This window comes from Poromitra crassiceps (genome assembly GCF_964638095.1).
Source record: "Poromitra crassiceps genome assembly, chromosome: 23".
Classification (NCBI taxonomy): Eukaryota; Metazoa; Chordata; class Actinopteri; order Beryciformes; family Melamphaidae; genus Poromitra; species Poromitra crassiceps.
The window spans coordinates 2,991,106-3,017,834 of record NC_139639.1 but is presented as its reverse complement, the minus strand read 5'-3'; the positions used below and the strand labels follow the sequence as shown (position 1 = coordinate 3,017,834).

The following is a 26,729-nucleotide window of genomic DNA, read 5'->3' as shown; positions in this document are numbered from 1 at the left end:
AAACCTATGTGGCTCACTTGTACTGTACGTTCAGTGACAGCTTCATCACAGCAGCACCTCTTGTCTGGTGAGTGTTCTATTGGGTGATATTAAAACAATATATAAGTAACATACATTTATTTGATTTTTTTTAAAGTTAGGCTACTGTTTGGAAGTGATGAGTTGGAAGGGAACGTTCAAAATGGTCTCCTTTAAAGGGCAGAACATGAAAGCGCTCTGAGAGTAACAGGGAAGTGAGTTCTCAAGTTCTCCTACTCTGTATAAATCTAACGTTTGTAACTCATACAATTGTAAATTATTGTAAATGATAAAGAAAATGCTTAACACTATTAGGGCATATTAATGATTATAGCATGTTTAACCACCATAAACGCATGTTTTTGATAAAGTATATATGTATGAAACTATGGTTATGCTGACAAAATATGAAAGTACAGAGTCTGGTCCTTCAAATTGTATCAAATGTTTACAATTAACAACAGCTGGAACCTGTTTGTGTGTGTGTGTGTGTGTGTGTGTGTGTGTGTGTGCGTGTGTGTGTGTGTGCGTGCGTGCGTGCGTGTGTGCGTGCGTGTGTGCGTGTGTGCGTGTGTGTGTGTGTGTGTGTGTGTGTGTGTGTGTGAACACATGCCTCTATGTGGTTTTGAGTCGTGCAAGTGCTTTGCTAGTTAAGATATGGCTCACCATAGCTTGTTATTCGCACCTTCCCCATGACAGCTTCCTCTTCTGCAAAAGATTTTTTTTCACTCTGATGCATTATTACCACTTACAGATAAGCATGTGCGACACTAACTATACTTGCCATGCGGACGTCCTGGTGGGTGTGGCCTACATCCCCGTGTTTCTCATCGGCCTCCTGCTCAACGTGGCTGCTCTGCGGGTCTTCGCTGCCCAGCGGGCCTCCTGGACAGACTCCCACATCTACATGCTCAACCTGGCTGCCGCGGACTTAATCCTCATCCTCTTCCTCCCCTTCAGGATCTACCACTCCTTCTTCTGCCTGAGTAAAACCCCCTTTTGCACTGTCCTCATCTCCACACAGTACATCAACATGTACATCAGCATGCAGACCAGCACGGCCATCAGTGTGCATCGCTGCCTGGCTGTCAAGTTCCCACTGAAGGTCCGAGCGTGGAGGAGGAGGAAAGAGGCGGCGCTCGCCGTGTGTTTGGCCATATGGGCGGTCGTGGTGGGCTTATGTGGCCTGTACCTACAGTCTAACTACCCGGACAAACTGTTGACGTGCTATGAAAGATGTGCTGTGAAGGAGCCACTCCCCTTTACATTAATTCTGATTATGCTATGTACAGGTCTCTTCCTTCCACTCGTGATCATTGTGTTCTGCTCCAGTCAGATCTTATACACTCTGTCAAAGGATGACGACAAGTCAGTGGAGAAGAAAAACATTATCGGCATAGTAACAGCAAATATGATTGTTTTCATTGTCTGCTACACGCCGATCCATGTCGGCTTCCTGGTGAACTACCTCGCTGACCTTTACCCACATCTCGTCTATGAATATAACCTTCCCCACCGGTATCTGCTGGCGGCTGAATGGATCGCCACCACAAACTGCTGTTTGGATTCCATCAGCTATTACTTTTTGTTGAAAGGCTTTTATTCACCATCAATGGCACAGTGGTGGAAAGGGTGGACAGCTTCAAGTACCTGGGAGTCAACATCCACCAGGACCTGACATGGGCCAGCCACACCGCCACTGTTGTCAAAAAGGCCCAACAGCGACTACACGGACTCAGGCGCCTGAAGAAATTTGGGCTAAGGCCAAAAATCCTCAGGGACTTCTACAGAGGCACCATTGAAAGGCTGCTGACTGGCTGCTTCATCACCTGGTACGGGACCTGTACGACCATGGACCGCAGGGCGCTAAGAAGAGTGAGGCGCGCGGCCCAGCACGTAACAGGATGTGAGCTGCCAGAACTGCAGGAACTGTACAACCAGCGGTGCCTCAGGAGGTCCCTGAAGATCATCAAAGACACAAACCACCCCCACAACAGCCTGTTCTCCCTGTTACCCTCAGGGAGGAGATACAGGGTCCCAAAAACACGCACAAATCGCTTCAGGGACAGTTTCTTCCCGCAGGCCACGAGACTCCTTAACATACACAAATAGTGTAGTAGCTGTACTGTACTGTACTGTAGCTGCTACCATTACGTATGTCTAATGTTTAATTGTATGTTTAATTAGGTATATGCTATTTGCACCTGTGCAAACAGAATGTTAATTATGTTTAATTATGTTTAAAGTATGTCCATGCCATTTGCACCTATGTGCAGTGAATATGTCACTGTCTTTGGCTTGTCTTATTGCTTTACTGCCTTATTGCTTGTTGCTTCTCTTGTTTTCCTGCACCTATATGCCCTGTTATTTTGGACTATGTTGTAACGGAGTCTACAGCACAAGAATTTCACACGTGATACTTGTACTACGGAGTGACAATAAAAATCTTGAATCTTGAATCTTGAGTTCATAAATCGTGGGTAACTCATTACAAAAGTAACATTACATGTAATATATTACTTTTAGCAGTAACTCAGTAATATAACTTATTACTTATAGGATTTCAGTAATATTATACCAGTTACTTTGTCAAGTAACTCAAGTTACAAATTGAGTTACATTTTATTAAATCAAAGCACATAATACAAAAAAAGATACAATCATTTCCTAATCAAACTGTGTTTTTATGTAAAAAACCACTATAGATGATAATAACAAAGGAAAAGAACAACATTTAGAATTTTGGATGGTTTACACTGACTTCAAGGCGGTTGAAATTATTTTCCGGGATGGTTCCGGGGCGGCGATGTCATTCTGCTGCTGCTGTTGTTTTGGTAAAAGTAATGCAAAAGTAGTGTAATAAGTAACAAGTTACTCTACACAGAAAGTAATATTGTAAAGTAACGTATTACTTTCAAATGAAAGTAACTAGTAATATGTAGTATATTACATTTTGAAAGTAACTTGCCCAACACTGTAAATCAATCAATGTGATTGGCAGGAATAACTGCTGTCTGTTAAAGGTCCCATATTATGCTTGTTTTAGCTGTCTGAAGCATTTTGCAGTGGTCTTTAAAATAAGGCTATGAATTCACACCTTACCCATTAAGCCACAGGACTGCGCACAGCACGAGCTGCACTTTTTGTCACACCCTAACCCTAATCTTTTTTCTTCTTTTTTTAACTTGCTGCACATTTCCAGTAAGAAGCAGTTGCGGCGACCAATCAAATGAGTTCGGGGCGTGGCTTTCTTACAGAACGGTCTTCTTCCAGAAAGTATGGGCAAGAAAAACTTGTTTTTCATAATATGGGACACTTAAGATAAGATCGCTGTATAATAAATAAATAAAAATAAAAACCCAACACAGATGTTGCTCTGTTGTCTCTATGCCACTCTATCTTTTGCGATTGACAAGCAAACAAACACAACTTGAGTAGGCTTCGTATCAACATTTGCATACCATGAAGTTTTGATGCTGTGGGAAAAGTTATTCTTACATTGGTTGTCATAACAGCTCTGTTCTACGTACTTCAAACCGACAGAGGCTGAGGAAGAGGGCGCCCAAATAAGTAACAAACACATCACATCCTCTGTGAGATAGGAGATTATGCTTAAAACCTATTTGACTGACTTGTAGTGTACTGTAAGTTCAGTGACAGCTTCATCACAGCAGCTCCTCTTGTTTGGTGAGTGAACAATATACAAGTAACATATTTATTTGATTTTTTTTTAGAGTTACTGTTTGGAAGTGATGCGTTGGAAGGTGACGTTCAACTCTGTCTCCTTTAATGGGCAGAACATGAAATGAAAGCTTTCTGAGAGTAACAAGGGAAGTGAGTTCTCTAGATCTCCTAAATCTAAAGTTTGTAACTCAGACATTTGTAAATTGAAAAGAAAATGCTCAACACTTTTAGGGAATAATGATTATAGCATGTTTAAACACTACATCTAATGATGTGCTATGATAGCATTCTTCAGAGTAAAAAAGCATGTTTTTGATGAAGTACCGTATGCATGTATGAAACGTTAGGGTTGTACTACAACCCAGGTTTTACGAGTGAGAACGAGAGCTCTCACTCTAGTGCCTTATTCGCACGCAGCCCTATTGAAGACTGTCATTTTTTGCTCCGAAAAATTACTTTTCATTAAAACCGACCACCCACCAGTAGGTGGTGTGGTGCCCCCCTGGGGCTGACGTGGCCACCCACCTCACCCACGTGACTACGTCACGTCCTGTCAGCCCCCGGGTACGCCACTCTTTCTTCCAGCCAGCTGAGATCCGACGCCACCAACGACGCAGCAAGGCTGGGTAGTGAGAGCTCTCGTTCTCACTCGTAAAACCTGGGTTGTAGTACAACCCTAACGTTTTACTTCGTTTCAACTCAAGCTCTCACTCTAGTGCCAAATTCAACCGCCCTTGCTGTCGGGAGCACCCCACAGGGCGACCCGAAAGGCATCGGTGAACCACGGCCGTATGGCAACGTTCATGCCTGACTGTCTGACATATTAGAGCGGCAACGATACTACTTTCTTGCCACCGACAGCACCGCGTGCGCGAACCGCGAACCGGACACGTCAAGACTGTAGTACCTAACAAACATGTGATGAGAGGACCATGAGGCCGCGGCACACATGTCCTCCACCGAAACACCACGCAACAACGCAGAGGATGTCGCAACACCCCGCGTAGAATGGGTCTTGATACCCTCCGGGGGTTACCCACGGCAGAGTATGCCAAAGCGATCGCCTCCACTATCCAGTGTGATAAGCGATCCTTGGAAAGGGGTCCGCCCTGCGCCTTCTGCCCAAAGCAGACCAACAACTGGTTTGTAGTGCATAATGAACGCGTCCTGGCCACATAGGCCGAGAGCGCCCTTACGGGGCACAGCGTGTGCAAGCGTCTCTCCTCACCCGAACTGAACGGCGGGGGACAGAACGCTGATAAGTCTATGACCATAGACCTAAAGCTGGCATTAATAGAGAGGTCCAGGGATGACGTATTTTTGTAGGCTGAATGCGGAAGTTCCGAACTTCCTGGTTCTTCACTGTTTCTGTCTATGGGATTTTTGAATGGGTTTTTGGCGTGATGCTTCAAATAATGTCTGTGGGCAACGCAAGTTTAATCAAACGCGAACCAAGGTTCAGCGGGATAATCTTCACACATGAGGACCACTTTCATGAGTTTTGTAGCGTAAATGCGAGCCCTAGAAGTAAAAAGCTCGTGCTAAGCTAATCCAGAACTACACACTGTCGCATAGGCTTCACGTCACGTCAGCACTAACCTGGACTGTTGTTGGATGTGTGCACTGATTACCTCGGGCTGAACGGGGCTGAACCAGGTGAGGGAAAGAGAATTTCCGTGTTCGTGGTGACGTTATTGACGTATATATCCACATCGACTCAAAAGTGTAGTCTCATTTAGCCGTTTGCTAGCTAGCCGCCCGTTTAACGGCATGTAAAACCTTCAAAACTCATAAAAGTGGTCTTCATGTGTGAAGATGATGTTACTAAACACTGGTTCGCGTTTGATTAAGCCAGCGTTGCCCAGAGAGATTATTAGAAGCATCGCGCCAAAAACCCATTCAAAACTCCCATAGGCGAAAACTGTGAAGAACCAGGGCTGTTAGCATCGATGATTTCCGGACTCGTTACTGGACCTCTCTATACTCTTAGGTTGGTAAGCCGGGTTAGGTCACAACGTAACCCTGCACCCATCATTCCCAAAAACCATACAGGCCTGCTGCACCAAGAGGGCAATCAGGTCACCAACTCTCTTTCCTGACGACAAGGCCAGCAGCAGCGCGGTCTTTAAAGACAGAACCTTCAAATCGGCGGAGTCCAAGGGCTCAAATGGATGACCCGTTAGCCCGTCCAGCACCGTAACCAGGTCCCATTTGGGAAAAACGCACCGCGACGGCGGGCGCAGTTTACGCGCCCCCTTCATGAAGCGCGAGACCAAAGGGCACGCCCCCACGGGGCTCCCTTCAATTCCCATGTGGCAAGCCGAAATCGCGGCTACGTACACCTTAAGCGACTGCGGGGACCGACCCGCGTCAAGCAGGCTCTGAAGGAAACAGAGAACTGGTCGGTTCACTGGATCCACGGCCTTACTTACGCACCAACGCGAAAAGACCCGCCACTTGTACATGTACTGAGTGCGGGTCGAAGCAGCCCTAGCACTCTGAATAGTGCATACCACATTATCGGGCAAGCCCTGGGCTAGCAACTGGTCCCGTTCAGGAGCCAGACTGCTAGCTTCCACCTGCCTGGGGAGGGGTGGAACACCTCCCCCTCCGCCTGGGATAGGAGATCGGGCCGTACCGGCAACGCCCAGAGTGGACCTTGCGCCAGGGAGACCAGGTCCGCAAACCATGTCTGCCTGGGCCAGAACGGGGCCACTAGAACGAGCCGGAGGTGCTGTTCCTTCACCCTGTCCAACACCTGACGGATCAGGGGGATCGGTGGAAACGCATAGAGCCCCTCCCATGGCCACGCATTCGCTAGTGCGTCGTGTCCCAACGGGGGGCTGTCCTCCTGGATCGATAACCACAGTGGGCAGTGCGTCGCGCGCCGCGATGCGAAGAGATCGACACGGGCACGACCAAACCTGGCCCAAATCTGTTCCACCACCTGAGGGTGGAGGCACCACTCCGTATGATGGGGATAGCCTCGAGACAGCAGGTCGGCGCCGTAATTCAGCCGTCCCGGCAGAAAAACTGCTGACACTGAAAGGAGACGGGGATACGCCCACAGGTGAATCCCCACCGCTAACTGGTTCAGCGCCTTCGACCGCACACCGCCCTGTTTGTTCAGGTGGGCGATCGCCGCCGTATTGTCCGAGTGAATCAGCACATGGCGTCCATGTATGATCCGCTGGAAGTGAAGCAGAGCCAGGCGAATCGCCTCCAGCTCTAGCACGTTTATGTGGCGAAGCTCCTGAGCCTCCCAACGGCCGTTTGCCGAAAAATGCCCGCACACCGCACCCCATCCCCAGAGGGAGGCGTTGGTGCGAATCACTAACCTGAGCGGGACAGGGCCCAACCGAGTGCCTCTCGAGAGGTAACGGGGGTCCGCCCATATGACCAGCGCCTGCCGGGCCTGACCTGTCAGAGGAACCCTGCGATGACGGTCCCTGGCCGGGTCCAGGCGAAGGCTAAGGAACCAGATTTGGAACGGACGCATGGTAGCCTCCCCAGAGGGAGCACATGCAGTGCTGAGGCCATCAGGCCCAACATGACTGTGCACTGATGCACTGACACCGAGGAGCACAGATTTATCGTCCTCGCTGTCCGCACCATGCGAGCCTGTCGCTCTGGCAACAGGCGGGCTCGCATGGCCCGGGAGTCTAGCTCGAGCCCCAGGAAGGTCGCCGTCTGCTCTGGGGCGAGGCAACTCTTCTGCCAGTTCCCCAAAAACCCTAAGGTTTGTAGGTGATCGGTCACCACCCTGGTATGTTTCGTGGCACAGACCCTCGAGTCGGCCATTATGAGAGCGTCGTCGAGATACAGGAAGACGCGGATCCCCCTCACGCGGAGAGGGGCCAAGGCTGTCTCCACGCACACCGTGAAGGTTCGCGGGCTCAAAGACATGCCGAACGGCAGGACACAGAACTCGTAAGCCTTCCCTAGGAATGATTCAAAAAACACAGGATAATAAGATGTAAATATCCCTTGTGCAAGCACTTACTAGAGAGTCTTTTGATGGTATCTGCAACACTGAAGTGGCTAATGATGGAATTTGACACAGAGGGGCGAGGGTTAAAAGAGTCATTGGAGTCATCAGGTGGTAACCCCCCTTCACCGGCGTTTCGACGACAAAACCACTACACCTCTAGAGGGCTCGTCGGCAACACCTGGCGTCCCAGGTGTGCCCTCCTCTGCTTTCAACCCTCCCCTCTGTGTCGTCTCCCACAGTTTATCAGCAGCACCGGGCAACAGCTTCCGTGCCAACTCCAACTCCTCCATGACAGTGGTATTGATGCACTGCAAACTTTGGTTTACATCCCGTTGCTGTGCTTCACTCGACTGATTTGACCTTGCCTTCGCAGATGTATGACAGTCAGAAGGGTATAGTCAACGCGAGGCCTCTGTCCCTCCTCCCTCCAACACGGAAGCCTGTGGGCAACAGCCTCCGTGCCCGAGTCAGACTCCTCCATGACACCATTCTCAGCTGTGTTAGCTGCTGTGTTAGCTGCTGTGTTAGCTGTGTTAGCTGAAAGCCTCACAGCTAACACAGCCCCTGGCTGTCCCCCCCTTTCTCTTGGTCGCCGCCTTCATTGTGTGAGTTCAGCGAAGCTAACTCGCAACAAGCCCCGCCGACTGTACCAGGAATTAGCATTAGTTATACCGTGTAAGCTAACTAGCAGTAGCCTGCAACGGTGAAGATAGCTGGAGTGCTACAACGCTAGATGCTAGCTGCACTGAGCAAGCTAGCTATCTATCTAACTGGAGAGCACGGCTCACTAGCCCCTACTCTCGTTACTCCAGCCGGAGTAACGAGCGCGCTTTACACGGAGTAGCTGGCGCCTAAAGTACCTAGCACACAGACGCTAACCGCACGGGTGCACGCTAGCTATCTGCAACAATACTGGGCTAATTAGCCTATTGTTCTGTGCTACACAGTACCAATGCTATTCGCACGTATGCAACCTAGCTTCAACAGTTTTGAGCGCGGACCTTAGTCAGCCCTCAAGCCAATATACGCTACCCCAGCCGGGGAAACGTTAACTACACGCTACATGGCGGTAGCTTTTATACAGGTGTTAACTGTGAGAAAGACACTCTTAGCTTAGATGACTTGATCCGATGCCGCTGGTGAAGAGAACAGGCTCGGGTCTCCGAAGCCTGCTTTACCTCGTCCACGCAAAACCTCTCAAGGTGGGCAAGTGAGACGGAACGAGCCTTATTTCTATAGCGTACTGAGAGCGCTAACTTTGAGCTAACAACGGAGCTTTTAGAAACACGTCCTCTGCTGGCTGGAAGAGCGAAGAGTGGCGTACCCGGGGGGTGACAGGACGTGACGTAGTCACGTGGGTGAGGTGGGTGTCCACGTCAGCCCCAGGGGGGCACCACACCACCTACTGGTGGGTGGTCGGTTTGAATGAAAAGTAATTTTTCGGAGCAAAAAATTACAGTCTTCCATAGGGCTGCGTGCGCAGCGAATAAGGCACTAGAGTGAGAGCTTGAGTTTGAAACGAAGTAAAACTATGGTTGTGCTGCTGACAAAATATGAAAGTACAGAGTGTGATGCTTCAAATTGTATCAAATGTTTACAATCAATAATAGCTGGAACCTGTGTGTTTCTTGTATGAACATGAACACATGCCTCTGTGGTTTGTAGTCATAGGGCTATACAGTATTTTACGCCCAAGTTCAAGGGCAAATCTTTGCTAGTTTCTAACACTCAAAATATCCCCTTTTCTTTTAATTACCACTGGGTCAGTACATCAACTCAAGGGATGTTTTTCTGTGGTAATTAAAATAAAAATTTAGATTTTGAGTCCTAGAAAAGAGCAAAGATTTCCCCTTGAAATTATGACTCTCAGTCGCATAGCTTGTTATTCACACCTTCCTCATGGCAGCTTCCCCTTCTGCGAATGCTGATTGCTTTTCACTCTGATGCATTATTACCACTTACAGATAAACAACATGTGCGTCACCAACTCTACTTGCCATGTGGACGTCCTGGTGGGTGTGGCCTACACCCCCTTGTTTCTCATCGGCCTCCTGGTCAACGTGGCCGCTCTGCGGGTCTTTGCTGCCCAGCGTGCCTCCTGGACAGACTCCCACATCTACATGCTCAACCTGGCCGCCGCCGACTTCGTGCTCATCCTCTTCCTCCCCTTCAGGATCTACCACTCATTCTTCTGTCTGAGTAAAAACTTCCTCTGCACTTTCCTCTTCTCCACAGAGTACATCAACATGTACGCCAGCATGCTGACCAGCACGGCCATCAGTGTGCATCGCTGCCTGGCTGTCAAGTTCCCCCTGAAGGTCCGAGCGTGGAGGAGGAGGAAAGAGTTGGCGTTTGCCGTGTGTTTGGCCATATGGGCGCTTTTGTTGGGGTTATGTTTCGCGTACCGCGAGTCTAACTACCCCGATAAACTGTTGACGTGCTATGAAAGATGTGACAAGGATAACCCACTCCCGTTTGGATTGCGTCTGATTCTGCTATGTGCATTTTTCATCATTCCACTGTTGATCATTGTGTTCTGCTCCAGTCAGATCATATACACTCTGTCGAAGGATGACGACAACAAGTCAGCGGAGAAGAAAAACATTATCGGCATAGTAACAGCAAATATGATTGTTTTCATTGTCTGCTACACGCCGATCCATGTCAGCGTCTTTCTCCCACCAGACAGGCTGCCCGGGGATACGCTGGCACACGTGTATCTAAAGGTGTCCAAATGGATCGCCACCACAAACTGCTGCTTGGATTCTATTAGCTATTACTTTTTGTTGAAAGGCTTTTATAGAGGGTATGCACGTGACGCCACAGAGGCAGAAGTCACTGCGGGGTCATGCCCACTGAGTGGCAGTAGTGTCCTCTAGAGAGAGAGTGGCATCAGCGTAGGACCAAAATGCCAGACTCATTAGCCAATGAACAGCCAGGAATGGGTCTCGCGCTACTTTTGCATGCTAAAATAAAGCTGATAATTTACAATTTGATTCAAGGGGGGGGGGGGACCCTTTCAGACTACAACACAAACTGTCTATTTTGCTGCAACTTGACAGTGCTGCTTAATCCAGGACCTTACTTCCTGGAACTCTTGAGAGTAAAATACTGGTCCATTGGAGTGAATGGAGATGTTGGGACTCAACATGGCTCTGAGTGGCAGCAAGACTGATTTTGAATGCAGTAAAATCAGCCTAGATAAATGACACCTGCTGCTCCAAACAACCTGCTGAACGTTTTGCCCATAGCTTTTGCCACTCAGTCCTGATTGAAGGGGCGTGTTCCGGTGGGAAAGTGACGTCCGTGCATACAATCTATTCACAAATCAATGGGACTGGACTATCTGCTGTCAAAGGTCCCATATTATGTTTGTTTTAGCAGTCTAAAACATTTCTCAGTGGTCTTTAAAATAAGGCTATGAATTCTGTTGCAAAAAAACATACAAACCCAGGCTCTGGGGCAGGGGTGGGCAACTTCTTTTTTCATGAGGGCCATACTGACTTACATCAAGTAAGCGAAGGGCCACACATTGGAGATCATACCTGCCAACACTCCTGATTTTCGCAGGAGTCTCCCTATTTTGAACCTTCTCTCCCGTTGTGATTGGTAATTTCTTGTTAATCTCCTGATATAATCCAATGGCTGTAGCAGATGAGATTTATTAACATAATTCTGCCTTTTATTGAGTTTTTGGGGGTTGTTTTCTTTTTCTTTGAGTCCGGCCCTGTGACAGAACATGTACAACCTAATCGCAAATATGCAAATTACTCCCGTTGTGACAGGGAGTAATTTAGGTTGAAGGATGACTAAAGAAGCCTATATATGTACAGTATGGGTAAGAAAAACTTGTTTTTCATAATATGGGACCGTTAACTTAAGATAACATTGCTGTATAATAAATGTTTTCCCAAAAGAGATGTTTCTCTGTTGTCTCTATGCCACTCTATTTGTTGTGATTGACAAGCAAACAGGCACAACTTGTCGAGTCCACCAAGATTTGCATACACCGCCCATGCACATTGATTTAGTTATTTCAACACGGTGTCAGTTGACCAGACAGAAGTTTTGATGCTGTGGCAAAAGCTGGTTGTACATTAGTTGTCATAATAACTCTGGGTAACACTTTACAATACTGTAACACAAAAATTGGGTAGTTACTGAGGAACGAGTCAGGAATGAACCGTTAGTTCATGAATAGTTAATAGGTAGTTCCTTAATGGTAGTTACTTTTTTTTATTTTTTTTTATTATGCTATTACAGATACAGGCTTCATGAACAACATTCAGAGAGCCTAGCATTGTTCTGCAGCTACTCATACATATATGAGAGACTGATTAAGTATGATAAATTGAAGTCCTTGAGTTTTAGGGTCTCGTGCTGAGGAGGTCCTTGTTCAGTCTCTTCTTGAAGGCATCGACACTGCTTGATGTAATGTCTCCAACAACCACGGGGGGAAGGCCCATGTTGCTATGGCAGAGTGGAGAAAGCTCCTGTCCAGGCATTTGGTGTTTGCCCTGGGCAGTGACAGGGCATGGTTGGGTGGGAGCCTCCGGGTGGTTCGACCTGGGACATGAGCGGGGGGTAGCAGCGCTTTCAGGTCTGCTGGGCACTTGGTAGTGTGCATTTTGAAAATAACAGTTGTTGCAGCAACTGTTCTGCGATGGCTCAATTTGGTGATGGCAAAATCCTTATGGGCAGAGTCTTCATCCACACCTATGATTTTAATTGCCTTTTTCTGGATATTATCCAGCTGCCTGAGAGTTGTTTGTGAGGCATTCATCCAGGCAAGGCAGGAGTACTCCATGATACTCCTGACCTGGGTTTTGTAGATGTTGGCTCGGCCTCTAGGATCAAGCTTGTTGGCCAACCTCCGCATTGCTCCGAGACGTTGTCCAGCACGTTTACAGATGTTAGAAAGATGGCTGGTCCACTGGAGTTTTCTGTCAAAGCGAAGTCCTAGGACATCCATCTGCTCACTGAGCCTGATTTTAGTACTCCCAAAGAAGAGCTCAGGACAAGATGGATACCTCTTTCTGGATAGAATCATTGCCTGACATTTGCTGGGCTCAAAGGTGACCTTCCAGGCATCAGCCCACTTTCTGATGTTGTCCAGGTCTTTATTTAGGCTGACTGCCACCTCAGGAGCATTTGATGGTGTTATGGGTGCGAAGATGGTGGAGTCGTCCGCGTACAGAAACATGTTGTTCTGACTTAAGAACTGACCATTAGTTACCATGTTAACAAACCAGTAAGTAATGATTACTTCCTTAAAAATATTTCTTTTTTCTTTTTTTTCTTTCGCTAGTTCATGGGTAGTTAATGGGTAGTTCCTTAATGACCCTTAATGGTAGTTCCTTAAAGATCCTTAATGGTAGTTACTTAAGAACTGACCATTAGTTACCATGTTAATGAACCAGTAAGGAATGATTACTTCCTTAATTTTCTTCCGCTAGTTCATGATTAGTTAATGAGTAGTTACTTAAGAACAGACTATTAGTTACCATAGTTGTTACTAGGGAATTAATTATTAGTTCATGATTACTTCACCATTAGTTACCATATTGGTGCCCCCTCAACTAAAGCAGGCCATCATACTTAGTTGTTACTAGGGATGAACTCCCTAACTAACTACCCATTAACTACTTATGAACTAGCGGGAATTTTTATTTTTTAAGGAAGTAATCATTACTTACTGGTTCGTTAAGTAACTACCATTAAGGATATTTAAGGAACTACCATTAAAGGTCATTAAGGAACTACCCATTAACTACTTAAATAAAAAAAATATTTTTTTAAGGAAGTGATCATTACTTACTGGTTCGTTAACATGGTAACTAATGGTCAGTTCTTAAGTAACTACCATTAAGGAACTACCTATTAACTATTCATGAACTAATCATGAACTATTCATGAACTAATCGTTAGTTCCTGACTAGTTCCTCAATAACTACCCATTTTTTGTGTTACAGTATTGTAAAGTGTTGCCCAACTCTGTTCTATGTGCTTCAAACCACGCTTCAGACAGAGGCCGAGGAAGAGGGCCCAAATACGTAACAAAGCCACAATATTAAAATATCACCACATCCTGGTTATGTATGTAGGCTATCATATGTATGTATGTATGTATGTATGTATGTATGTATGTATGTATGTATGTATGTATGTATGTATGTATGTATGCATGTATGTATGTATGTATGTATTGTAGCGATCCAGGGTTTGACATGTCTGTGGGGATTACGACGTTACATGAAGGCAGCATACTAGACGCTGTTAGTGCCACTTCCGGAGGAAAGAGACGGCGCTCGCCGTGTGTTTGGTCATATGGGCGGTCGTGGTGGGCTTATGTGGCCTGTACCTACCGTCTAACTACCCGGACAAACTGTTGACGTGCTATGAAAGATGTGCTGTGAAGGAGCCACTCCCCTTTACATTCATCCTGATTCTACTATGTCTAGGTTTCTTCCTTCCACTGTTGATCATTGTGTTCTGCTCCAGTCAGATCTTATACACTCTGTCAAAGGATGACGACAAGTCAGTGGAGAAGAAAAACATTATCGGCATAGTAACAGCAAATATGATTGTTTTCATTGTCTGCTACACGCCGATCCATGTCGGCTTTCTGGTGAACTACCTCGCTGACCTTTACCCACATCTCGTCTATGAATATAACCTTCCCCACCGGTATCTGCTGGCGGCTGAATGGATCGCCACCACAAACTGCTGTTTGGATTCCATCAGCTATTACTTTTTGTTGAAAGGCTTTTATTCACCAGCAACGGCACAGTGGTGGAAAGGGTGGACAGCTTCAAGTACCTGGGAGTCAACATCCACCAGGACCTGACATGGGCCAGCCACACCGCCACTGTTGTCAAAAAGGCCCAACAGCGACTACACGGACTCAGGCGCCTGAAGAAATTTGGGCTAAGGCCAAAAATCCTCAGGGACTTCTACAGAGGCACCATTGGAAGCCTGCTGACTGGCTGCTTCACCACCTGGTACGGCAACTGTACCACCATGGACCGCAGGGCGCTAAGAAGAGTGAGGCGCGCGGCCCAGCACGTAACAGGATGTGAGCTGCCAGAACTGCAGGAACTGTACAACCAGCGGTGCCTCAGGAGGGGACTGAAGATCATCAAAGACACAAACCACCCCCACAACAGCCTGTTCTCCCTGTTACCCTCAGGGAGGAGATACAGGGTCCCAAAAGCACACACAAATCGCTTGAGGGACAGTTTCTTCCCGCAGGCCACGAGACTCCTTAACATACACAAATAGTGTAGTAGCTGTACTGTACTGTACTGTAGCTGCTACCATTACGTATGTCTAATGTTTAATTGTATGTTTAATTAGGTATAGGCTATTTGCACCTGTGCAAACAGAATGTTAATTATGTTTAATTATGTTTAAAGTATGTCCATGACATTTGCACCTATGTGCAGTGAATATGTCACTGTCTTTGGCTTGTCTTATTGCTTTACTGCCTTATTGCTTGTTGCTTCTCGTGTTTTCCTGCACCTATATGCCCTGTTATTTTGGACTATGTTGTAACGGAGTCTACAGCACAATAATTTCACACGTGATACTGGCACGTGATACATAGTGATACTACGGAGTGACAATAAAAATCTTGAATCTTGAATCTTGAGTTCATAAATCAACAGTGTTGGGGGTAACTCATTACAAAAGTAACATTACATGTAATATATTACTTTTAGCAGTAACTCAGTAATATAACTTATTACATATAGGATTTCAGTAATATTATACCAGTTACTTTGTCAAGTAACTCAAGTTACAAATTGAGTTACATTTTATTAAATCAAAGCACATAATACAAAAAAAGATACAATCATTTCCTAATCAAACTGTGTTTTTATGTAAAAAAAACCCACTATAGATGATAATAACAAAGGAAAAGAACAACATTTAGAATTTTGGATGGTTTACACTGACTTCAAGGCGGTTGAAATTATTTTCCGGGATGGTTCCGGGGCGGCGATGTCCTTCTGCTGCTGCTGTTGTTTTGGTGAAAGTAATGCAAAAGTAGTGTAATAAGTAACAAGTTACTCTACACAGAAAGTAATATTGTAAAGTAACGTATTACTTTCAAATGAAAGTAACTAGTAATATGTAGTATATTACATTTTGAAAGTAACTTGCCCAACACTGTAAATCAATCAATGTGATTGGCAGGAATAACCGCTGTCTGTTAAAGGTCCCATATTATGCTCGTTTTAGCTGTCTGAAGCATTTTGCAGTGGTCTTTAAAATAAGGCTATGAATTCACACCTTACCCATTAAGCCACAGGACTGCGCACAGCACGAGCTGCACTTTTTGTCACACCTTAACCCTAATCTTTTTTCTTCTTTTTTTAACTTGCTGCACATTTCCAGTAAGAAGCAGTTGCGGCGACCAATCAAATGAGTTCGGGGCGTGGCTTTCTTACAGAACTCCCTCCCCCAGACCGTCCGAGACTCTCCCTCACTCCCCACTTTCAAAACCCGACTTAAAACCTATCTGTTCTCCCAAGCTTACAACCTCCCCTACCCCTGACCACCTCCTCCAAACCATCACCCTCTGCCCCCCCCCACCCTCCTGTTCTCTTCCTCTCCTCTGCTTCTCCATACAACCTTGCCCTGAACTGCCACTGTTATTTGTACCTGTCCCCTGTATCTGTTGCCTGTTGCCTGTATCTTTTGCCTGTGTCTGCTGCCTGTTGCTTGTCTTTTGTTTTACTGTTAAGCGTCTTTGAGTCTTGAAAAGCGCTATATAAAATAAATCACACTTAAGATAAGATCGCTGTATAATAAATAAATAAAAATCTAATCCCAACACAGATGTTTCTCTGTTGTCTCCATGCCACTCTATTTGTTGCGATTGACAAGCAAACAGACACAACTTGTAGAGTAGGCTACGTATCAACATTTGCATACCATGAAGTTTCGATGCTGTGGGGAAAGTCGTTTGTACATTGGTTGTCATAACAGCTCTGTTCTACGTACTTCAAACCGACAGAGGCTGAGGAAGAGGGGGCCCAAATAAGTAACAAACTTGGCAACCACACCAAAATACTACATGTTCCCATAACACCACATCCTCTGTGAGATAGGAGATATGCTTAAAACCTATTTGACTGACTTGTAGTGTAAGTTCAGTGACAGCTTCATCACAGCAGCTCCTCTTGTTTGGTGAGTGAACAATATACAAGTAACATACATTTGTTTGATTTTTTTTTTTAGAGTTACTGTTTGGAAGTGATGCGTTGGAAGGTGACGTTCAACTCTGTCTCCTTTAAGTGGGCAGAACATGAAATGAAAGCTTTCTGAGAGTAACAAGGGAAGTGAGTTCTCTAGATCTAATCTGTATAAGTCTAAAGTTTGTAACTCAGACATTATGTAAATTGTAAAGAAAATGCTTAGCACTTTTAAGGAATAATAATAATAGCATGTTTAAACACTACATCTAATGATGTGCTATGATAGCATTCTTCAGAGTAAAAAAGCATGTTTTTGATGAAGTACCGTATGCATGTATGAAACTGTGGTTATGCCGCTGACAAAATATGAAAGTACAGAGTGTGATGCCTGTGTGTTTCTTGTATGAACATGAACACATGCCTCTGTGGTTTGTAGTCATAGGGCTATATTTTACGCCCAAGTTCCGGGGCAAATCTTTGCTAGTTTCTAACACTCAAAATATCCCCTTTTCTTTTAATTACCACTGGGTCAGTACATCAACTCAAGGGATGTTTTTCTGTAGTAATTAAAATAAAAATTTTGATTTTGAGTCCTAGAAACGAGCAAAGATTTCTCCTTGAACTTATGACTCTCAGTCACCATAGGTTGTTATTCACACCTTCCCCATGGCAGCTTCCGCTTCTGCAAATGCTGATTGCTTTTCACTCTGATGCATTATTACCACTTACAGATGAGTAACATGTGCGTCACCAACGTCACCAACGACTCTACTTGCCATGTGGACGTCCTGGTGGGTGTGGCCTACACCCCCTTATTTCTCATCAGCCTCCTGGTCAATGTGGCCGCTCTGTGGGTCTTCGCTGCCCAGCGGGCCTCCTGGACAGACTCCCACATCTACATGCTCAACCTGGCCGCCGCCGACTTCGCCCTCATCCTCTTCCTCCCCTTCAGGATCTACCACTCCTTCTTTTGCCTGAGTAAAACCTTCCTCTGTACTTTCCTCTTCTCCACACATTACATCAACATGTACGCCAGCGTGCTGACCAGCACGGCCATCAGTGTGCATCGCTGCCTGGCTGTCAAGTTCCCACTGAAGGCCCGAGCGTGGAGGAGGAAGAAAGAGGCAGCGCTCGCCGTGTGTTTGGCCATATGGGCGGTTGTGGTGGGGTTAGTTTTCGCGTACCGCGAGACTAACTACCCCGATAAACTGTTGACGTGCTATGAAAGATGTGAAAAGGATAACCCACTCCCGTTTGGATTGCGTCTGATTCTGCTATGTGCATTTTTCATCATTCCACTGTTGATCATTGTGTTCTGCTCCAGTCAGATAATATACACTCTGTCGAAGGATGATGACAACAAGTCAGCGGAGAAGAAAAACATTATCGGCATAGTAACAGCAAATATGATTGTTTTCATTGTCTGCTACACGCCGATCAATGCCACCTTATTTGTCCCACCAGACAGGCTGCCCGGGGATACGCTGGCACACGTGTATCTAAAGGTGTCCGAATGGATCGCCACCACAAACTGCTGCTTGGATTCTATTAGCTATTACTTTTTGTTGAAAGGCTTTTATAGAGGGTATGCACGTGACGCCACAGGGGCAGAAGTCACTGCGGGGTCACGCCCACTGAGTGGCAGTATTGTCCTCTCCGCTGATGTCACTCTTTCTCTAGACTCTAGAGAGAGAGTGGCATCAGCGGAGTACCAAAATGCGAGACTCATTAGCCACTGAACAGCCAGGAATGGGTCTCGCGCTACTTTTGCATGCTACAATAAAGCTGATAATGTACAATTTGATTCAAGGGGGGGGGAAACCCTTTCAGAGTACAACACAAACTGTCTATTTTGCTGCAACTTGCAGGGCCGCGGGAAGTAGGGGTGCTGCAGGTGCTGCAGCACCCCGATCCCCCCCCCCCCCAAAACAAAATACAAATGTAATTAAAAAATATTTTGCAGTGCACTATGTTCATTTCTTGTTTAAGAATGTTTCGGGAAATGAAAGTGTAGCCTATTTAAATAGAATTATCAACAATAACAATCAAGGAAGTTACATGCTTGTAGGCTATGAATAAGCACGCACATGTTGTGTTGAACCAACCATCCACCAATACGAATTGTTTAATCTGGCAATAAAGAAATGTGAACTTGACATGCTATTTTAATAGCCTACTCAAAAATGCACCTCCCACTATACAGCAAAGAGAGGAGTCAATGTTTCTTGATATATGCCATTCAGATCAGAATAATTAGTCTAGTCATTAAGTTTGCTGATAATATTTCTATCATGTTAAGTCTGTGTCATGTTAACTGGTGTATACAGAGCAAATAGGGAGCTATAGAGCATTATCATCATGCTATATATCTCCCTCTTTGCTCTGAATGAGTGAGAAAAGGAGAAAATACTGAATAATTACATCACAACAGTATCCTAATGTTAATTTAAAATGAGATATTCCTCTAAATATGGCAAAAAAATGTAAAAAAAAAGAAAACGAAAAATTCGGGTCCCGTCGAGAGTCCCTTCCTCCCAGCACCCCCTGCTTAAAGTGGCTTCCAGCGGCCCTGCTTGACAGTGCTGCTTAATCCAGGACCTTACTTCCTGGAACTCTTGAGAGTAAAATACTGGTCCATTGGAGTGAATGGAGATGTCGGGACTCTTCTATCTACACGGCTCTGAGTGGCAGCAAGACTGATTTTGAATGCAGTAATAATCAGCCTAGATAAATGACACCTGCTGCTCCAAACAACTTGCTGAATGTTTTGCCCATAGCTTTTGCCACTCAGTCCTGATTGAAGGGGTGTGTTCCGGTGGGAAAGTGAGGTCTGTGCATACAATCTATTCATAAATCAATGGGACTGGACTAACTGCTGTCAAAGGTCTCATATTATGTTTGTTTTAGCAGTCTAAAACATTTCTCAGTGGTCTTTAAAATAAGGCTATGAATTCTGTTGCAAAAAAAACACAAACCCAGGCTCTGGGGCAGGGGTGGGCAACTTTTTTTCCCTGAGGGCCATACTGACTTACATCAAGTACGCGAAGGGCCACACATTGGAGATCATACCTGCCAACACTCCTGATTTTCGCGGGAGTCTCCCTATTTTTAACCTTCTCTCCCATTGTGATTGGTAATTTCTTGTTAATCTCCTGATATAATAGTGATACAAATCCAATGGCTGTAGCAGATGAGATTTATTAACATAATTCTGCCTTTTATTGAGTTTTTGGGGGTTGTTTTCTTTTTCTTTGAGTCCGGCCCTGGGGCCGCATTTGGCCCCAGGGCCGCAAGAAATGACTGTAGAACAGTCATTTCTTACACATGAGATTACTTTTAGCCTTTTAGTCATAAAGATGATTGAAAGATAGCCTATTCCATATTCCAGACTGAAATGCTATAACAGAAGTGGAGTATTGGCCAGAATGACATGAACATTTGGACACTTATTCAGCGGGTATCTTGCATGTTGCATTCAGGTGCACTGTTTGTTTGTTTGTTTGTTTTTTGTTGTTTTTTGCAATTCCATCGCGGGCTGTATTTTACCCATGTTTCCTCTCAGTTTCTCCCCTCATTAATTATGTACTGTTCTGAGTGGGCGGGGATGCTATGATAATGAGCTGCTGATCTGATTGGCCGCCTGATCGGCTGGGTGGGGGGGAGGGTGCAGATGCTGAAGAACTCCAAAACCAACATGGCAGCTCCTTGTAGAAGAAAACTCTGTGACAGAACATGTACAACCTAATCGCAAATATGCAAATTACTCCCGTTGTGACCAGGAGTAATTTAGGTTGAAGGATGACTAAAGAAGCCTATATATGTATGGGTAAGAAAAACTTGTTTTTCATAATATGGGACCGTTAACTTAAGATAACATTGCTTTATAATAAATGTTTTCCCAAAAGAGATGTTTCTCTGTTGTCTCTATGTCACTCTATTTGTTGTGATTGACAAGCAAACAGGCACAACTTGTAGAGTCCACCAAGATTTGCATACACCGCCCATGCACATTGATTTAGCTATTTCAACACGGTGTCAGTTGACCAGACAGAAGTTTTGATGCTGTGGCAAAAGCTGGTTGTACATCGGTTGTCATAACAACTCTGGGTAACACCTTACAATACTGTAACACAAAAATTGGGTAGTTACTGAGGAACGAGTCAGGAACGAACCATTAGTTCATGATTAGTTAATAGGTAGTTCCTTAATGGTAGTTACTTAAGAACTGATCATTAGTTACCATGTTAACGAACCAGTAAGTAATGATTACTTCCTTAAAAATATTTATTTTTTCTTTTTTTCTTTCGCTAGTTCATGAGTAGTTAATGGGTAGTTCCTTAATGACCCTTAATGGTAGTTCCTTAAAGATCCTTAATGGTAGTTACTTAAGAACTGACCATTAGTTACCATGTTAACGAACCAGTAAGTAATGATTACTTCCTTAATTTTTTTCCGCTAGTTCATGATTAGTTAATGAGTAGTTACTATTAGTTACCATAGTTGTTACTAGGGAATTAATCATTAGTTCATGATTACTTCACCATTAGTTACCATATTGGTGCCCCCTCAAGTAAAGCAGGCCATCATACTTAGTTGTTACTAGGGATGAACTCCCTAACTACCCATTAACTACTTTTTTAAGGAAGTAATCATTACTTAGTGGTTCGTTAACATGGTAACTTAAGGTCAGTTCTTAAGTAACTACCATTAAGGAACTACCTATTAACTATTCATGAACTAATCATGAACTATTCATGAACTAATGGTTAGTTCCTGACTAGTTCCTCAATAACTACCCATTTTTTGTGTTACAGTATTGTAAAGTGTTGCCCAACTCTGTTTTTTGTGCTTCAAACCACGCTTCAGACACAGGCTGAGGAAGAGGGCCCAAATACGTAACAAAACCACAACATTAAAATATCACCACATCCTCTGTGAGATAGGAGCTGATGCTTAAACCCTTTGTCTTACTTGGAGTGTAAGTTCAGTGACAGCTTCAGCACAGCAGCACCTCTTGTTTGGTGAGTGTTAAAACAATATACAAGTAACATAAGTTTATCTGATTTCTGTTAAAGTTACTGTTTGGAAGTGATGATGAGTTAGAAGGTAAGGTTAGCCTGTCAGAGTTAGAGTTCAACGTTGTCTCCTATGGGCACAATCTGTATAAATCTAAAGTTTGTAACTGAGACAATTGTAAATTGTAAAGAAAATCCTTAACACTTTTAGGGAATAATGATTATAGCATGTTTAAACACTACATCTAATGATGTGCTATGATAGCATTCTTCAGAGTAAAAAAGCATGTTTTTGATGAAGTACTGTATGCATGTATGAAACTATGGTTATGCTGCTGACAAAATATGAAAGTACAGAGTGTGATGCTTCAAATTGTATCAAATGTTTACAATCAATAATAGCTGGAACCTGTGTTTCTTATATGAACATGAACACATGCCTCTGTGGTTTGTAGTCATAGGGCTATATTTTACGTCCAAGTTCAAGGGCAAATATATATATATATATATATATATATATATATATATATATATATATATATATATATATATATATATATATATATATATATATATAATATATATATAAATATCCCCTTTTCTTTTAATTACCACTGGGTCAGTACATCAACTCAAGGGATGTTTTTCTGTGGTAATTAAAATAAAAATTTAGATTTTGAGTCCTAGAAAAGAGCAAAGATTTCCCCTTGAACTTGTGACTCAGTCACCATAGCTTGTTATTCACACCTTCCTCATGGCAGCTTCCCCTTCTGCGAATGCTGATTGCTTTTCACTCTGATGCATTATTACCACTTACAGATGAGTAACATGTGCGTCACCAACGTCACCAACTCTACTTGCCATGTGGACGTCCTGGTGGGTGTGGCCTACACCCCCTTGTTTCTCATCGGCCTCCTGGTCAACGGGGCCGCTCTGTGGGCCTTCGCTGCCCAGCGTGCCTCCTGGACAGACTCCCACATCTACATGCTCAACCTGGCCGCCGCCGACTTCGCCCTCATCCTCTTCCTCCCCTTCAGGATCTACAATTCCTTCTTCTGCCTGACTAAAACCTTCCTCTGTACTTTCCTCCTCTCCACACATTACATCAACATGTACGCCAGCATGCTGACCAGCACGGCCATCAGTGTGCATCGCTGCCTGGCTGTCAAGTTCCCCCTGAAGGCCCGAGCGTGGAGGAGGAGGAAAGAGTTGGCGTTTGCCGTGTGTTTGGCCATATGGGCGCTTTTGTTGGGGTTATGTTTCGTGTACCGCGAGTCTAACTACCCCGATAAACTGTTGACGTGCTATGAAACATGTGAAAAGGATAACCTGTTTGGATTGCGTCTGATTCTGCTATGTGCATTTTTCTTCCTTCCACTGTTGATCATTGTGTTCTGCTCCAGTCAGATCATATACACTCTGTCGAAGGATGACGACAACAAGTCAGCGGAGAAGAAAAACATTATCGGCATAGTAACAGCAAATATGATTGTTTTCATTGTCTGCTACACGCCGATCCATGTCAGCATCTTTCTCCCACCAGACAGGCTGCCCGGACATACGTCTGCACACGTGTATCTGCAGGTGTCCGAATGGATCGCCACCACAAACTGCTGCTTGGATTCTATTAGCTATTACTTTTTGTTGAAAGGCTTTTATAGAGGGTATGCACGTGACGCCACAGAGGCAGAAGTCACTGCGGGGTCACGCCCACTGAGTGGCAGTAGTGTCCTCTAGAGAGAGAGTGGCATCAGCGTTGGACCAAAATACCAGACTCATTAGCCAATGAACAGCCAGGAATGGGTCTCGCGCTACTTTTGCATGCTAAAATAAAGCTGATAATTTACAATTTGATTCAAGGGGGAAACCCTTTCAGAGTACAACACAAACTGTCTATTTTGCTGCAACTTGACAGTGCTGCTTAATCCAGGACCTTACTTCCTGGAACTCTTGAGAGTAAAATACTGGTCCATTGGAGTGAATGGAGATGTCGGGACTCTTCTATCTACACGGCTCTGAGTGGCAGCAAGACTGATTTTGAATGCAGTAATAATCAGCCTAGATAAATGACACCTGCTGCTCCAAACAACCTGCTGAATGTTTTGCCCATAGCTTTTGCCACTCAGTCCTGATTGAAGGGGCGTGTTGCGGTGGGAAAGTGACGTCTGTGCATACAATCTATTCATAAATCAATGGGACTGGCATACCTGCTGTCAAAGGTCTCATATTATGTTTATTTTAGCAGTCTAAAATATTTCTCAGTGGTCTTTAAAATAAGGCTATGCATTCTGTTGCGAAAAACACACAAACCCAGGCTCTGGGGCAGGGGTGGGCAACTTTTCTTTCCTGAGGGCCATACTGACTTACATCAAGTAAGTGAAGGGCCACACATTGGAGATCATACCTGCCAACACTGCTGATTTTTGAGGGAGTCTCCCTATTTTTAACCCTCTCTCCTGTTGTGATTGGTAATTTCTTGTTAATCTCCTGAGATAATAGTGATACAAATCCAATGGCTGTAGCAGATGAGATTTATTAACATAATTCTGCCTTTTATTGAGTTTTTGGGGGTTGTTTTCTTTTTCTTTGAGTCCGGCCCTGGGGCCGCCGCAAGAAATGACTGTAGAACAGTCATTTCTTACACATGAGATTACTTTTAGCCTTTTAGTCATAAAGATGATTGAAAGATAGCCTATTCCATATTCCAGACTGAAATGCTATAACAGAAGTGGAGTATTGGCCAGAATGACATGAACATTTGGACAGTTTTTCAGCGGGTATCTTGCATGTTGCATTCAGGTGCACTGTTTGTTTGTTTTTTGTTTTTTTTTGCAATTCCATGCGGGCTGTATTTTACCCATGTGTTCTCTGGGGCCTCACCATCCTCTCAGTTTCTCCCCTCATTAATTATGTACTGTTCTGAGTGGGCGGGGATGCTATGATAATGAGCTGCTGATCTGATTGGCCGCCTAATCGGGTGGGTGGGTGGTTGGGTGGTGGGTGGGAGGGTGCAGATGGTGCAGATGCGGAAGAATTCCAAAACCAACATGGCAGCTCCTGGTAGAAGAAAACTCTGTGACAGAACATGTACAACCTAATCGCAAATATGCAAATTACTCCCGTTGTGACAGGGAGTAATTTAGGTTGAAGGATGACTAAAGAAGCCTACGGTATATATGTATGGGCAACAAAAACTTCATTATTCATAATATCGGACCGTTAACTTGAGATAACATTGCTGTATAATAAATGTTTTCCCAAAAGAGATGTTTCTCTGTTGTCTCTATGTCACTCTATTTGTTGTGATTGACAAGCAAACAGGCACAACTTGTAGAGTACACCAGAATTTGCATACACCGTCCATGCACATTGATTTAGTTATTTCAACACGGTGTCAGTTGACCAGACAGAAGTTTTGATGCTGTGGCAAAAGCTGGTTTTACATCGGTTGTCATAATAACTCTGTTCTATGTGCTTCAAACCACGCTTCAGACAGAGGCTGAGGAAGAGGGGCCAAATAAGTAACAAAGCCACAACATTAAAATATCACCACATCCTCTGTGAGATAGGAGATGATGCTTAAAACCTATTTGTCTTACTTGGAGTGTAAGTTCAGTGACAGCTTCATCACAGCAGCACCTCTTGTTTGGTGAGTGTTAAAACAATATACAAGTAACATAAGTTTATCTGATTTTTGTTAAAGTGACTGTTTGGAAGTGATGAAGAGTTAGAAGGTAAAGTTAGCCTGTCAGAGTTAGAGTTCAACGTTGTCTCCTTTAATGGGCACAACATGAACGCTCTCTGAGAGTATTAGGGAAGTGAGTTCTCAAGATCTCAAAATCTGTATAAATCTAAAGTTTGTAACTGAGACAATTGTAAATTGCTTAACACTTTTAGGGAATAATGATTATAGCATGTTTAAACACTACATCTAATGATGTGCTATGATAGCATTCTTGAGGGTAAAAAAAAATCATGTTTTTGATTATGTATGTAGGCTATCGTATGTATGTATGTATGTATGTATGTATGTACTGTATGTATGCAGGGCCGATTTTAACCTGCTACATTAGGGTGGGCTGGTAGGGGGCAACTTTGGCGGTAGGTTGCCAGAGGTTGTGGGTTCGGGGATGGGGATTAAGTTGCATTATATTCTAATTTATAAAGAACGATTTGAAGCAGGGTGTAGAAGCCATTTCCAGAGTTAAGTGTAATGGGTACACCAAATTGTTCCAGTAGGAGTCAGCCACCTACTTGTGACAGGTTGACAGATATGAGAAGATTGTGTTCGTTATGTTTGTTTATATGGGGGACCAACAACTTATTTTACATGTATTTACCTTATTGGTATTATAGTGCTGTTCTGCATGTTAATTACATTGCTTCACAATGTTGACATGTTGGCACCATGGGTGAGTCGGGTGTGCAGTTCAGTGACCCCCTCTGAGTTGATGTGTGCGGGTAAGTGTGTTCTAGTGCAATAAATGGTATTTCCTGTAGTCTTGTGTTGTATGGGGCGCAGGATCTGCTACTAAAACGGAGATAACTTAAACTTGAACTTGAACTTGAACTTGATAATCTCTCTCTGCCTGTTATTGCCACTGCCAACACTTAGCTTGTTACAATATTTTCTTAACTTTTGATTGGGTGGGCAAGAGTCATGTCTGGGTGGGCTTAGCCCACCCCTGCCCATAGCTAGATACGGCCTTGTATGTATGTATGTATGTATGTGGGTCAGTACATCAATGGATGTTTTTCTGCGACCCAGTGGTAATTAAAATAAAGAAAATTTGATTTTGAGTGCTAGAACTAGCAAAG

The 26,729-nt window shown here is 44.4% G+C and overlaps 4 protein-coding genes across 4 annotated transcripts; all 4 read left to right on the top strand.

The window, feature by feature from the left end:
- Nucleotides 1-22,694, top strand: LOC310797367 (G-protein coupled receptor 35-like; the record flags this gene model as incomplete). Its single annotated transcript, XM_083659737.1, has 3 exons — nucleotides 1-67; nucleotides 17,628-18,481; nucleotides 22,673-22,694. Exons 2-3 carry the CDS (start codon nucleotides 17,628-17,630, stop codon nucleotides 22,692-22,694), a joined length of 876 nt encoding a protein of 291 aa, XP_083515863.1. The 5' UTR covers nucleotides 1-67.
- On the top strand, nucleotides 779-2,373 carry LOC310797103 (G-protein coupled receptor 35-like; the record flags this gene model as incomplete). The annotated part of the gene is made up of 1 exon (XM_083659395.1): nucleotides 779-2,373. The coding sequence occupies one exon, from the start codon at nucleotides 779-781 to the stop codon at nucleotides 1,694-1,696; it is 918 nt and encodes a 305-aa protein (XP_083515521.1). The 3' UTR covers nucleotides 1,697-2,373.
- LOC310797368 (lysophosphatidic acid receptor 4-like) lies at nucleotides 9,667-10,968 on the top strand (the record flags this gene model as incomplete). The annotated part of the gene is made up of 2 exons (XM_083659738.1): nucleotides 9,667-10,499; nucleotides 10,959-10,968. 2 exons carry the CDS (start codon nucleotides 9,667-9,669, stop codon nucleotides 10,966-10,968), a joined length of 843 nt encoding a protein of 280 aa, XP_083515864.1.
- On the top strand, nucleotides 21,879-26,446 carry LOC310797366 (lysophosphatidic acid receptor 4-like; the record flags this gene model as incomplete). Its single annotated transcript, XM_083659736.1, has 3 exons — nucleotides 21,879-21,917; nucleotides 22,731-23,575; nucleotides 26,434-26,446. Exons 2-3 carry the CDS (start codon nucleotides 22,731-22,733, stop codon nucleotides 26,444-26,446), a joined length of 858 nt encoding a protein of 285 aa, XP_083515862.1. The 5' UTR covers nucleotides 21,879-21,917.
- Between the last annotated feature and the right edge of the window lie 283 nt (nucleotides 26,447-26,729).